Source organism: Pseudophryne corroboree, chromosome 5 (assembly GCF_028390025.1).
Source record: "Pseudophryne corroboree isolate aPseCor3 chromosome 5, aPseCor3.hap2, whole genome shotgun sequence".
NCBI lineage: Eukaryota > Metazoa > Chordata > Amphibia > Anura > Myobatrachidae > Pseudophryne > Pseudophryne corroboree.
Window position 1 is genome coordinate 158,456,542 of NC_086448.1, and position 12,074 is coordinate 158,468,615.

At 45.4% G+C, this 12,074-nt stretch overlaps 1 protein-coding gene across 1 annotated transcript in view; it reads right to left on the reverse strand.

Moving 5' to 3' along the window:
• The window catches only part of ACVR2B (activin A receptor type 2B), a 264,625-nt gene that overhangs the window by 78,068 nt on the left and 174,483 nt on the right, over positions 1–12,074 (reverse strand). Inside the window, exon 2 of the mRNA XM_063921838.1 lies at positions 8,665–8,872. Coding sequence (XP_063777908.1) covers positions 8,665–8,872 — 208 coding nt within the window. The remainder of the gene's footprint in view (positions 1–8,664; positions 8,873–12,074) is intronic.

The following is a 12,074-nucleotide window of genomic DNA, read 5'->3' on the forward strand; positions in this document are numbered from 1 at the left end:
CAATATACAGCAGCTTGATTCATTTTTATGTGTGTAGTAGGCATAGGACATTTGAAGCATGCTAGTATAAATTAAGGCCACGTCTAATAAACTGTGTGAATGTGTCCTCCAGTGCACAGAGTGACAATGTCGTTTTAGTAAAAATTCCTCACTCAACAAGAATATGTCATGTTTATGTGATAGAGACTAGATAATGGGTGTCAGGAACATGGCTACCAGTCTTCCACAGATATTAATTGATCAAGTCATGTGGATTTCAGCATAGCATGCAAGGGAGGGAGAACAAAATAATTACTACACGAAACAGACAAGTCCCATGGGGGGTGGACTCCGCATCAAACCTCATGAAATACCATAATATGCTGTGAAGCACGGGGATTTGCACTTCAAAAATGCATTTGATGAAAGTTTAAAGGGGAACCGTGCTAAAGAATATTCACTTTTCTTTTAATAACCTAATCTCTTTTCTGATTGAAGCAGTTATGTCACATTTGCTGAAATCTTTCTGCACTAATAAAGGATTATTAACGCCAGCGATTGTGTGATTTTTTTTTTTGTATGTAGCTAAACCAGCTATTCCCTCCTTTGCAGGTATACAGGGATTTCTCTATCGTCCTAGTGGATGCTGGGGTTCCTGAAAGGACCATGGGGAATAGCGGCTCCGCAGGAGACAGGGCACAAAAGTAAAGCTTTCCGATCAGGTGGTGTGCACTGGCTCCTCCCCCTATGACCCTCCTCCAAGCCAGTTAGATTTTTGTGCCCGGCCGAGAAGGGTGCAATCTAGGTGGCTCTCCTAAAGAGCTGCTTAGAGAAAGTTTAGCTTAGGTTTTTTATTTTACAGTGAGTCCTGCTGGCAACAGGATCACTGCAACGAGGGACTTAGGGGAGAAGAAGTGAACTCACCTGCGTGCAGGATGGATTGGCTTCTTGGCTACTGGACATCAGCTCCAGAGGGACGATCACAGGTACAGCCTGGATGGTCACCGGAGCCTCGCCGCCGGCCCCCTTGCAGATGCTGAAACATGAAGAGGTCCAGAATCGGCGGCAGAAGACTCCTCAGTCTTCTAAAGGTAGCGCACAGCACTGCAGCTGTGCGCCATTTTCCTCTCAGCACACTTCACACGGCAGTCACTGAGGGTGCAGGGCGCTGGGAGGGGAGCGCCCTGGGAGGCAAATGAAAACCTATTTGGCTGAAAAATACCTCACATATAGCCTCCGGGGCTATATGGAGATATTTAACCCCTGCCAGAATACACTAAAGAGCGGGAGACGAGCCCGCCGGAAAAGGGGCGGGGCCTATCTCCTCAGCACACAGCGCCATTTTCCTTACACAGCTCCGCTGGTCAGGACGGCTCCCAGGTCTCTCCCCTGCACTGCACTACAGAAACAGGGTAAAACAAGAGAGGGGGGGCAAAATAGTGGCAAAAATTATATTATAAAAGCAGCTATACAGGGAGCACTTATTATAAGGCTATCCCTGTCATATATAGCGCTTTTGGTGTGTGCTGGCAAACTCTCCCTCTGTCTCCCCAAAGGGCTAGTGGGGTCCTGTCTTCGTTAAGAGCATTCCCTGTGTGTCTGCTGTGTGTCGGTACGTGTGTGTCGACATGTATGAGGACGATATTGGTGTGGAGGCGGAGCAATTGCCAAATATGGGGATGTCACCTCCTAGGGGGTCGACACCAGAATGGATGCCTTTATTTATGGAATTACGGGATAGTGTCAACACGCTAAAGCAGTCGTTTGTCGACATGAGACGGCCGGACAATCAGTTAGTGCCTGTCCAGGCGCCTCAAACACCGTCAGGGGCTGTAAAACGCCCTTTGCCTCAGTCGGTCGACACAGACCCAGACACAGGCACTGATTCCAGTGGCGACGGTGACGAATCAACCGTATTTTCCAGTAGGGCCACACGTTATATGATTTTGGCAATGAAGGAGGCGTTACATTTAGCTGATACTACAGGTACCACTAAACAAGGTATTATGTGGGGTGTGAAAAAACTACCTATAGTTTTTCCTGAATCAGAAGAACTAAATGATGTATGTGATGAAGCGTGGGTTGCCCCCGATAAAAAGATGCTAATTTCAAAGAAGTTATTAGCTTTATACCCTTTCCCGTCAGAGGTTAGGGCGCGCTGGGAAACACCTCCTAGGGTGGATAAGGCGCTCACACGCTTATCTAAACAAGTGGCGTTACCCTCTCCTGAGACGGCCGCACTTAAAGATCCAACAGATAGGAGGATGGAAAATATCCAAAAAAGTATATACACACATACAGGTGTTATACTACGACCAGCTATAGCGTCAGCCTGGATGTGCAGTGCTGGAGTAGTTTGGTCAGAGTCCCTGATTGAAAATATTGATACCCTGGATAGGGACAATGTTTTACTGTCTTTAGAGCAAATAAAGGATGCATTTCTTTATATGCGTGATGCACAGAGGGATATCTGCACACTGGCATCACGGGTAAGTGCTATGTCCATTTCGGCCAGAAGAAGTTTATGGACGCGACAGTGGTCAGGCGATGCGGACTCAAAACGGCATATGGAAGTTTTGCCGTATAAAGGGGAGGAGTTATTTGGAGTCGGTCTATCAGATTTGGTGGCCACGGCTACAGCCGGGAAATCCACCTTTTTACCTCAAGCTACTCCCCAACAGAAAAAGACACCGACTTTTCAACCGCAGTCCTTTCGTTCCTTTAAAAACAAGAGAGCAAAGGGATATTCATATCTGCCACGAGGCAGAGGAAGGGGGAAGAGACACCAACAGGCAGCTCCTTCCCAGGAACAGAAGCCCTCCCCCGCTTCTACAAAAGCCTCAGCATGACGCTGGGGCTTCTCAAGCGGACTCGGGGGCGGTGGGCGGTCGTCTCAAGCATTTCAGCGCGCAGTGGGCTCACTCGCAGGTAGATCCCTGGATCCTGCAGATAATATCTCAGGGGTACAGGTTGGAACTAGAGACAGATCCGCCTCGCCGTTTCCTGAAGTCTGCTTTACCAACGTCCCCCTCCGAAAGGGAGACGGTTTTGGAAGCCATTCACAAGCTGTACTCTCAGCAGGTGATAGTCAAGGTACCTCTTCTACAACAGGGAAAGGGGTATTATTCCACTCTATTTGTGGTACCGAAGCCGGACGGCTCGGTAAGACCTATTCTAAATCTGAAGTCCTTGAACCTGTACATAAAGAAGTTCAAGTTCAAAATGGAGTCACTCAGAGCAGTGATAGCGAACCTGGAAGAAGGGGACTTTATGGTGTCCTTGGACATCAAGGATGCGTACCTCCACGTTCCAATTTACCCCTCACACCAGGGGTACCTCAGGTTCGTTGTACAAAACTGTCACTATCAGTTTCAGACGCTGCCGTTCGGATTGTCCACGGCACCTCGGGTCTTTACAAAGGTAATGGCCGAGATGATGATTCTTCTTCGAAGAAAAGGCGTATTAATTATCCCATACTTGGACGATCTCCTAATAAGGGCAAGGTCCAGAGAACAGCTAGAGAGGGGATTAGCACTGTCTCAAGAAGTGCTAAAACAGCACGGTTGGATTCTGAATATTCCAAAATCCCAGTTAATGCCGACAACTCGTCTGCTGTTCCTAGGGATGATTCTGGACACGGTTCAGAAAAAGGTTTTTCTCCCGGAGGAAAAAGCCAAGGAGTTGTCCGAGCTTGTCAGGAACCTCCTAAAACCAGGAAAGGTGTCTGTACATCAATGCACAAGAGTCCTGGGAAAAATGGTGGCTTCTTACGAAGCAATTCCATTCGGCAGATTCCATGCACGAATTTTCCAGAGGGATCTGTTAGACAAATGGTCAGGGTCGCATCTTCAGATGCACCAGCGGATAACCCTGTCTCCAAGGACAAGGGTATCTCTTCTGTGGTGGTTGCAGAGTGCTCATCTATTGGAGGGCCGCAGATTCGGCATACAGGATTGGATCCTGGTGACCACGGACGCCAGCCTGAGAGGCTGGGGAGCAGTCACACAAGGAAGAAACTTCCAGGGAGTGTGGACGAGCCTGGAAACGTCTCTTCACATAAACATTCTGGAACTAAGAGCAATCTACAATGCTCTAAGCCAGGCAGAACCTCTGCTTCAAGGAAAACCGGTGTTGATCCAGTCGGACAACATCACGGCAGTCGCCCATGTGAACAGACAGGGCGGCACAAGAAGCAGGAGTGCAATGGCAGAAGCTGCAAGGATTCTTCGCTGGGCAGAGAATCATGTGATAGCACTGTCAGCAGTGTTCATCCCGGGAGTGGACAACTGGGAAGCAGACTTCCTCAGCAGACACGACCTTCACCCGGGAGAGTGGGGACTTCATCCGGAAGTCTTCCACATGCTGGTAACCCGTTGGGAAAGACCAATGGTGGACATGATGGCGTCTCGCCTCAACAAAAAACTGGACAGGTATTGCGCCAGGTCAAGAGATCCGCAGGCAATAGCTGTGGACGCGCTGGTAACGCCTTGGGTGTACCAGTCGGTGTATGTGTTTCCTCCTCTGCCTCTCATACCAAAAGTATTGAGAATTATACGGCAAAGAGGCGTAAGAACGATACTAGTGGTTCCGGATTGGCCAAGAAGGACTTGGTACCCGGAACTTCAAGAGATGATCACGGAAGATCCGTGGCCTCTACTTCTAAGGAGGGACTTGCTTCAGCAGGGTCCCTGTCTGTTTCAAGACTTACCGCGGCTGCGTTTGACGGCATGGCGGTTGAACGCCGGATCCTAAAGGAAAAAGGCATGCCGGAAGAAGTCATTCCTACTTTGATTAAAGCAAGGAAGGAAGTAACCGTGCAACACTATCACCGCATTTGGCGAAGATATGTTGCGTGGTGCGAGGATCGGAGTGCTCCGACGGAGGAATTTCAACTGGGTCGATTCCTACATTTCCTGCAATCAGGATTGTCTATGGGTCTCAAATTGGGATCTATTAAGGTTCAAATTTCGGCCCTGTCGATTTTCTTTCAAAAAGAATGGCTTCAGTTCCTGAAGTCCAGACTTTTGTTAAGGGAGTGCTGCATATACAGCCTCCTGTGGTGCCTCCAGTGGCACCGTGGGATCTCAATGTGGTTTTGGAATTTCTAAAATCTCATTGGTTTGAACCACTAAAAAAGGTGGATTTAAAATATCTCACATGGAAAGTGACCATGTTACTAGCCCTGGCTTCGGCCAGGAGAGTGTCAGAACTGGCAGCTTTATCTTACAAAAGCCCATATCTGATTTTCCATTCGGACAGGGCAGAACTGCGGACTCGTCCGCATTTTCTCCCTAAGGTGGTGTCAGCATTTCATCTGAACCAGCCTATTGTAGTGCCTGCGGCTACAAGTGACTTGGAGGACTCCAAGTTACTGGACGTTGTCAGAGCATTAAAAATATATATTGCAAGGACAGCTGGAGTCAGAAAATCTGACTCGTTGTTTATATTGTATGCACCCAACAAGATGGGTGCTCCTGCGTCTAAGCAGACGAGTGCTCGTTGGATCTGTAGCACAATCCAACTTGCACATTCTGTGGCAGGCCTGCCACAGCCTAAATCTGTAAAGGCCCACTCCACAAGGAAGGTGGGCTCATCTTGGGCGGCTGCCCGAGGGGTCTCGGCATTACAACTTTGCCGAGCAGCTACGTGGTCAGGGGAGAACACGTTTGTAAAATTTTACAAATTTGATACTCTGGCTAAGGAGGACCTGGAGTTCTCTCATTCGGTGCTGCAGAGTCATCCGCACTCTCCCGCCCGTTTGGGAGCTTTGGTATAATCCCCATGGTCCTTTCAGGAACCCCAGCATCCACTAGGACGATAGAGAAAATAAGAATTTACTTACCGATAATTCTATTTCTCTGAGTCCGTAGTGGATGCTGGGCGCCCATCCCAAGTGCGGATTATCTGCAATAATTGTACATAGTTATTGTTAACTAATTCGGGTTATTGTTAAGAAGCCATCTTTCAGAGGCTCCTCTGTTATCATACTGTTAACTGGTTTTGATCACAAGTTGTACGGTGTGATTGGTGTGGCTGGTATGAGTCTTACCCGGGATTCAAAATTCCTCCCTTATTGTGTACGCTCGTCCGGGCACAGTACCTAACTGGCTTGGAGGAGGGTCATAGGGGGAGGAGCCAGTGCACACCACCTGATCGGAAAGCTTTACTTTTGTGCCCTGTCTCCTGCGGAGCCGCTATTCCCCATGGTCCTTTCAGGAACCCCAGCATCCACTACGGACTCCGAGAAATAGAATTATCGGTAAGTAAATTCTTATTATTGTTTCTGGCTCTATAAGGTGTTACCCACACCTTCGTTCCATTACAAGCAAATGCACAGCATAACACCTGATGCCCTGCTCTGACCCCAGCATGGCAACCCCACCCATGTCCACTAGGTCTACTATATAGGGGTGTGGATCATAGGGTCGACCAGTTAGGTTGACAGCCATTAGGTCGATCACTATTGGTCGACAGTGACTAGGTCGACACCGTCATTAGGCCGACATGAGTTTGTTTGTTTTTTGCGTCGCTTTCTTCGTAAAGTGACCAGGAACCCCAATTAGTACACCATGTTCGCTCGCCATGCTTTGGGCAAGGTTTTGTAGTCCACATGGATCGTAAAGTATGAAAAAGTATTTAAAAAAAAACAAAAAAAAAAACTTGTGTTTTAGGTCTTATGGCTACTCCTCTACCCAGCATACCTACCACAAGTCTGGGTCCACCATAGATCTCCTCGTGTGCAGCTTAGCATCCTTTTACTGCACTCTGCGCTCAGTGTGACTTTGCTGCCCACTGCATCCTGTGCCCAGAATAAGCTCATTTGCACCACATACCAGTCAGTTTATGGATCCCCGCAGCAATCATATATGTGCGTCATACATCACAGCCTGCATACTCCCCAATGTCCTTATGCTCACTATCCATTGAACTGTGCTTAGTCTCGATCGGACGCTATAAATAACTGGTTAAAAAGCACAGAAGTTAAAAAGAAATCTCGGTTTCTATATGAGGTTCTCAAAAATTCTCTGTTGTGCTACATACTAGGCTTACAGATGGGAGGTTTGATATGCAAAAGAGAAACGGCTCTCCCCATAACAAGCACATTATAGCAAATAAATTCATTTCTGTAGGCATTCCTGACACCTTCACATGTAATATGACGTAACTTACATTTATGGTTTAGTTTTCCATTAATTGCAAGGTTTCTGTATTTTAGCAGCTGTGAAGGAATCTTGATAGCTTCCTTATGTGGGGGAGGTGATACAATATAATTAGCCTTTACACAGCTAATCTTACCATGTAGATAAAGGAAATATAAAAATAGAACAAAGGCATAAAATATATATATAAAATATTATAGCTTCAATGTCATTTTCATTCAAGTAAAATGAATAATTTTCCATCGCATATGTTATTTTTCCACCTTCAGTTTCACTTCTCCAACCAAAATGTATCACCAGAGATGGTGGGCCTAAGTGCTGACAGACTCACAGCTCTACAGTACCCTGCAAGACTTCTAACGGGCTCAGATCAGGAGAAACCTGCAGCTCAAAATGTGTAGGGCCACTGTTTAATGGGGGTAATTCTGAGTTGATCGCAGCAGCAAGTTTGTTAGCAATTGGGCAAAACCATGTGCACTGCAGGGGGGGCAGATATAACATATGCAGAGAGACTTAGATTTGGGTGGGTTATTTCGTTTCTGTGCAGGGTAAATACTGATTGCAATTTAGATCTCAGTTTGAACACACCCCACCCAAATCTAACTCTCTCTGCACATGTTATATCTGTCCCCCCTGCAGCGTACATGGTTTTGCCCAACTGCTAACAAATTTGCTGCTGCGATCAACTCAGAATTAGGCCCAAAGTTCCTACATCTGCCTTGCATGTCAGGAGCAGATTGCGATTTCCTCCTCAACCCATATCTTAACTTGTGGATGATCTGGTACTGGGCTTCACAAAGCAGGAAACAAGAAGGTTAAATTAATTCACTCATATCCATTCCACCACAACCCGACCCTCCTCCTCTTCTATCCCACCACAACCCGACCCTCCTCCTGCTCTTCTATCCAACCCGACCCTCTTCCTATTCTATCCCACCCCAACACGACCCTCCTCCTCTTCTATCCCACCCCAACCCTCCTCCTCTTTTATCCCAACCCAAACCCTCCTCCTCCTCCTCCTCCTCTTCTATCCCACCCCAACCCGACCTCCTCTTCTTCTATCCCACCACAACCTAACCTCCTCCTCTTCTATCCCACCACAACCCAACCTCCTCCTCTTCTATCCCACCACAACCCAACCTCCTCCTCTTCTATCCCACCAAAACCCAACTCCCCTCATCCATCCCACAAGCTCTGATAAAGGTGAATGTGTAGCCTGCAACCAGTGGACATAAAACTAAAACGTGGGACTGAAACCTCTCAATTTACTAGGATCCAGTTGCATCAGTAGTGCCTCTATGTCATCACTGGTGCACAGTGGATATAAAGGTTGTATGGTCATGATTTTTAATTAACACACCCCAGAAATAGCTGCCATATACTGTATGTAGGTAATGGATACACTTCTAATCGTAAAATTAAGCTGGGTTTATATTATGCATGCAGACTGACTTGGGTTGACAGCTAAAAGAGAACCACTGCCCCATAGCTACTCACAACTAATATACGATTTTGTGTCATTTACCTGTCATAGCAGTTGAAGTCATCTAACCAACATCCTTTCTTCACAAGCTCGATGTAACCGGAGTTATTCCTCCAAGACGCGTAGCAGTGAAGCCGCTTGTCCTTCTCACCATCACACTTCTCCACACCACTCCGGTTTGTTCTCTCAATCTGCCAGTTGATGTTGTAGTATATGCATTCCCTAGGATCCTCCTCATTGTGTCCAGAGCCTGCATGAGAACAGCGGTATGGCGTTAGAGACCCACTTTTGTGGCCAACCATAAGTAGAGGTTACATTCCTTTACATAATCCGCTATGCTGACAATTATTATATTTTTTGGGCTATTTGCATTTACTGTACAAACTAGAAGTTGATAAGTAGTTTATTCGCAGCAGTTTGGCATTGGCTCTTAAAGTGGAGTCATTTGGTGGGTTACACAGCATGGCTATAAAAATGCCACCATCAAAAAAAAGACCTCCATCTAGTAACACTGATCACAGATCTCCAATAGGACCACTATAACATAAGACCAACAACATTGGTTTGTGCTCATATCAGAATATATATATATATATATATATATATATATATATATATATATATATATATATAAAATCTCGATATAGAAAAAGACGAACAGACATCCACTGCAGTGTCAGGACAGACCACCCAGAGAGGACTACTATAATGTGAATGTTTGAGTATAGCGGGAAGTGGGGGGCTGAGGTGGCCCCAGTCCAATGACATACATTATACATGTGTACATCGGTAGATAGATACGGGATGTAGTTATGTGACTGGCGTTCGGAATCCAACCGGTCATTATACCGATGCCGGGATCCCGATCCCTGCCCATCCAGACAGTCGGCATGCCTACTAACAGGGACTATTTCCACTTGTGTGGGTCCGCGACACCCATAGAGTGGGAATAGAACCTGTGGAGTGTGGGGCGAGTGCAGCGAGCCCGCAAGGGCTTCCTTGCACTTGAGCCCCTTCCCCCCCGGGAATCTGGGGACTGGGATACCAGGGTTGGTATGGTGACCTCTGGAATCCCAACCGCCGGTCTCCCGATACCAAACAGATACAGTTCATAAAATACAGTTTCAAATATGTTACAATAACTCCAGTGACCGTCTATACCTGTAGAAAATGATTTCTGCCACTGCTGCCACTAAGTACAGTAGTAACAAACCCATGGCTACAGTATGTGCTACAGGGAACGAAGAATTCAATTCATAAAATCTGTATGGATCTGCTCCATTCCAGATATAATATGTATAATAGCCCTCGTTAGCGTAATACGTCTGCTAGTGATATGTAGTGAGGCTTTGTAAGCTTTTGTTTTATTGCAATCTTTTACCCTTTAGAAAGCCTGGAAGGTATATTATGTAAGTAACAGTGACAAGAAGCCTGTAACAAGGCAGCACAATGCATCATTTTAATTTACATATTTCAAACCAAAGAACATGAACCGCAATTACTTTTAGTCTAATTTTTTGTGCTCTCAAAAAAGTTTTAAAACGTTAGAATAACCAACGTTGGAAAAAAAAAAAAAACAGCTCTGAAAAGATTAATTCTGTATAACGGGAAACCAACTGTGCATAATTTATGCAATCTATAAAAAGAAACCTCTCAGTTAATAAAGTAACATAAAACGCATTTAGTTCACTGCAGAGAAATCACACAGTGCTAACCTGGGCCATTACTCCGCGTGGCCTGGATGTGAAGTGAACATAAGTTTAATGCCATCTCGGAGACTCGCTTTCCTGTAAAAACCCCATAGTGACAGACTAAATGCTTCCCTAGCATCATCAAGCTGATGCCGGACTCATGTTGTGCAGCTAGTAAAAGAGAAAATAAAATCTTCTGAAATGTCTTGTTCATACAAAGGGATGGCTATTGTACTCCATGGCTTCTCTGCTTTACAAGCAAGGGTGCCTGACTATTGTGAAGTTTGTAGGAAAGTCCTATTGGGTCATGCCACTAAAACTACATACAACAGGTTTCAAATCAGATTAGCAGACATTAAAAGGGGTACGGGGACAGTTGTCAGAAAGCAGGCATGATTGGGTGGATTGGGGGTGTGACTCGTAACAAGAGGCGGGGCTAATTCTTTAGCAGTTTTGCCTGGATAAAATCCTCTTACATAATTTAGTCTTTTGATATACTGACCGTAAGAAACAACAGTTTCAAGCTTAATATGTTTTTTTGTGTGCAAGTGCTTATTGAGGAGGGGGAGGAGGGCAAACATAAGAGATCTGGGCTCTGATGTAATAGCCTGCCTATGCCACTTTAAATCTAGTGGCTATCTTGCCATTACTGTACCGCTGCCTGCAAATCGTGGACTATTACATTTGGCATATGGAGGAGTACAGACAGTTTCTGCACACAGTAAATGCACTTTTCTCAAGGGAGCCAATAAGCCACATTGTTTGAATTATTGACTCCCTTGAGAAAAGTGCACAGGCACCTTCATACTGCACATGATTACAGGACACGCATATATCCCATCTATGTGGTGCAGCGCTACCTACAAACTCCTGTGTGCATAGGCGGCAATTTGATTCTTCATGTAAGAAACGCAAGATACAAACAGGTGGCTGCAGCCCGTAGCTCTAAGAATCGGTTTATAGAAAATATTGAAGTTAGCCACAATAGATCCCTCTATAATAAGATTTTGTAACAACCTCAGACAGTGTCTATGTCCTTTAAAAGTGATAAAGGAAGAAATGTTGTCCTTTAAAATATATTTTTCAAAGTGTGTTTTCGGAGTATATTATTGCAGAGAAGCGCGCCTTACCCGACAGCTTATTATTTTTGAAGGACATGACACAAAGGGTCATAGAAAGCTGATAACTCCCCAAAAAAGGTTCTCTCTTTCCAGTGTTGGACTATTTTAAAATACTAACATTTTGAGAATATTGTGAAATAGTTTTGGAAAATAAAATTCACTCGGGAGCCATTAGACCTCCAAGCTGACATACAGGATTGAGCAATGAGACACCTGGATATATAGATCGTTAAACTCACTGGCTTAACTTGCACTTTAAAAATCCCAGAGTTCCTTAAGTTATATCTGAGAATAATATTGAATATAAAATAAATATAAAAAAATAATGCATGCATGTTGCTATTGGGGAAATGTATGAAGCCTCTTAAAAGAGCGGAGAAGTTGTCCATAGCAATTAATCAGCTTCTAGCTAGGATTTATATGGGACATTCTATAGCAGGGGTCATCAACTCGTGGCATGGGAGCCTGTTTTCAATGGCACCCGGTGGGACCTAACCCCGGGTCTAGCCTTTTATGTTGCCAAACACCACAGGTGACAAGAAAGATGGATCTCCAAGAGAGGGGGAGCTAATATGTAGTGTGTGTGTGTGTGTGTGTGTGTGTGTGTGTGTGTGTGTGTGTGTGTGTGTGTGTGTGTGTG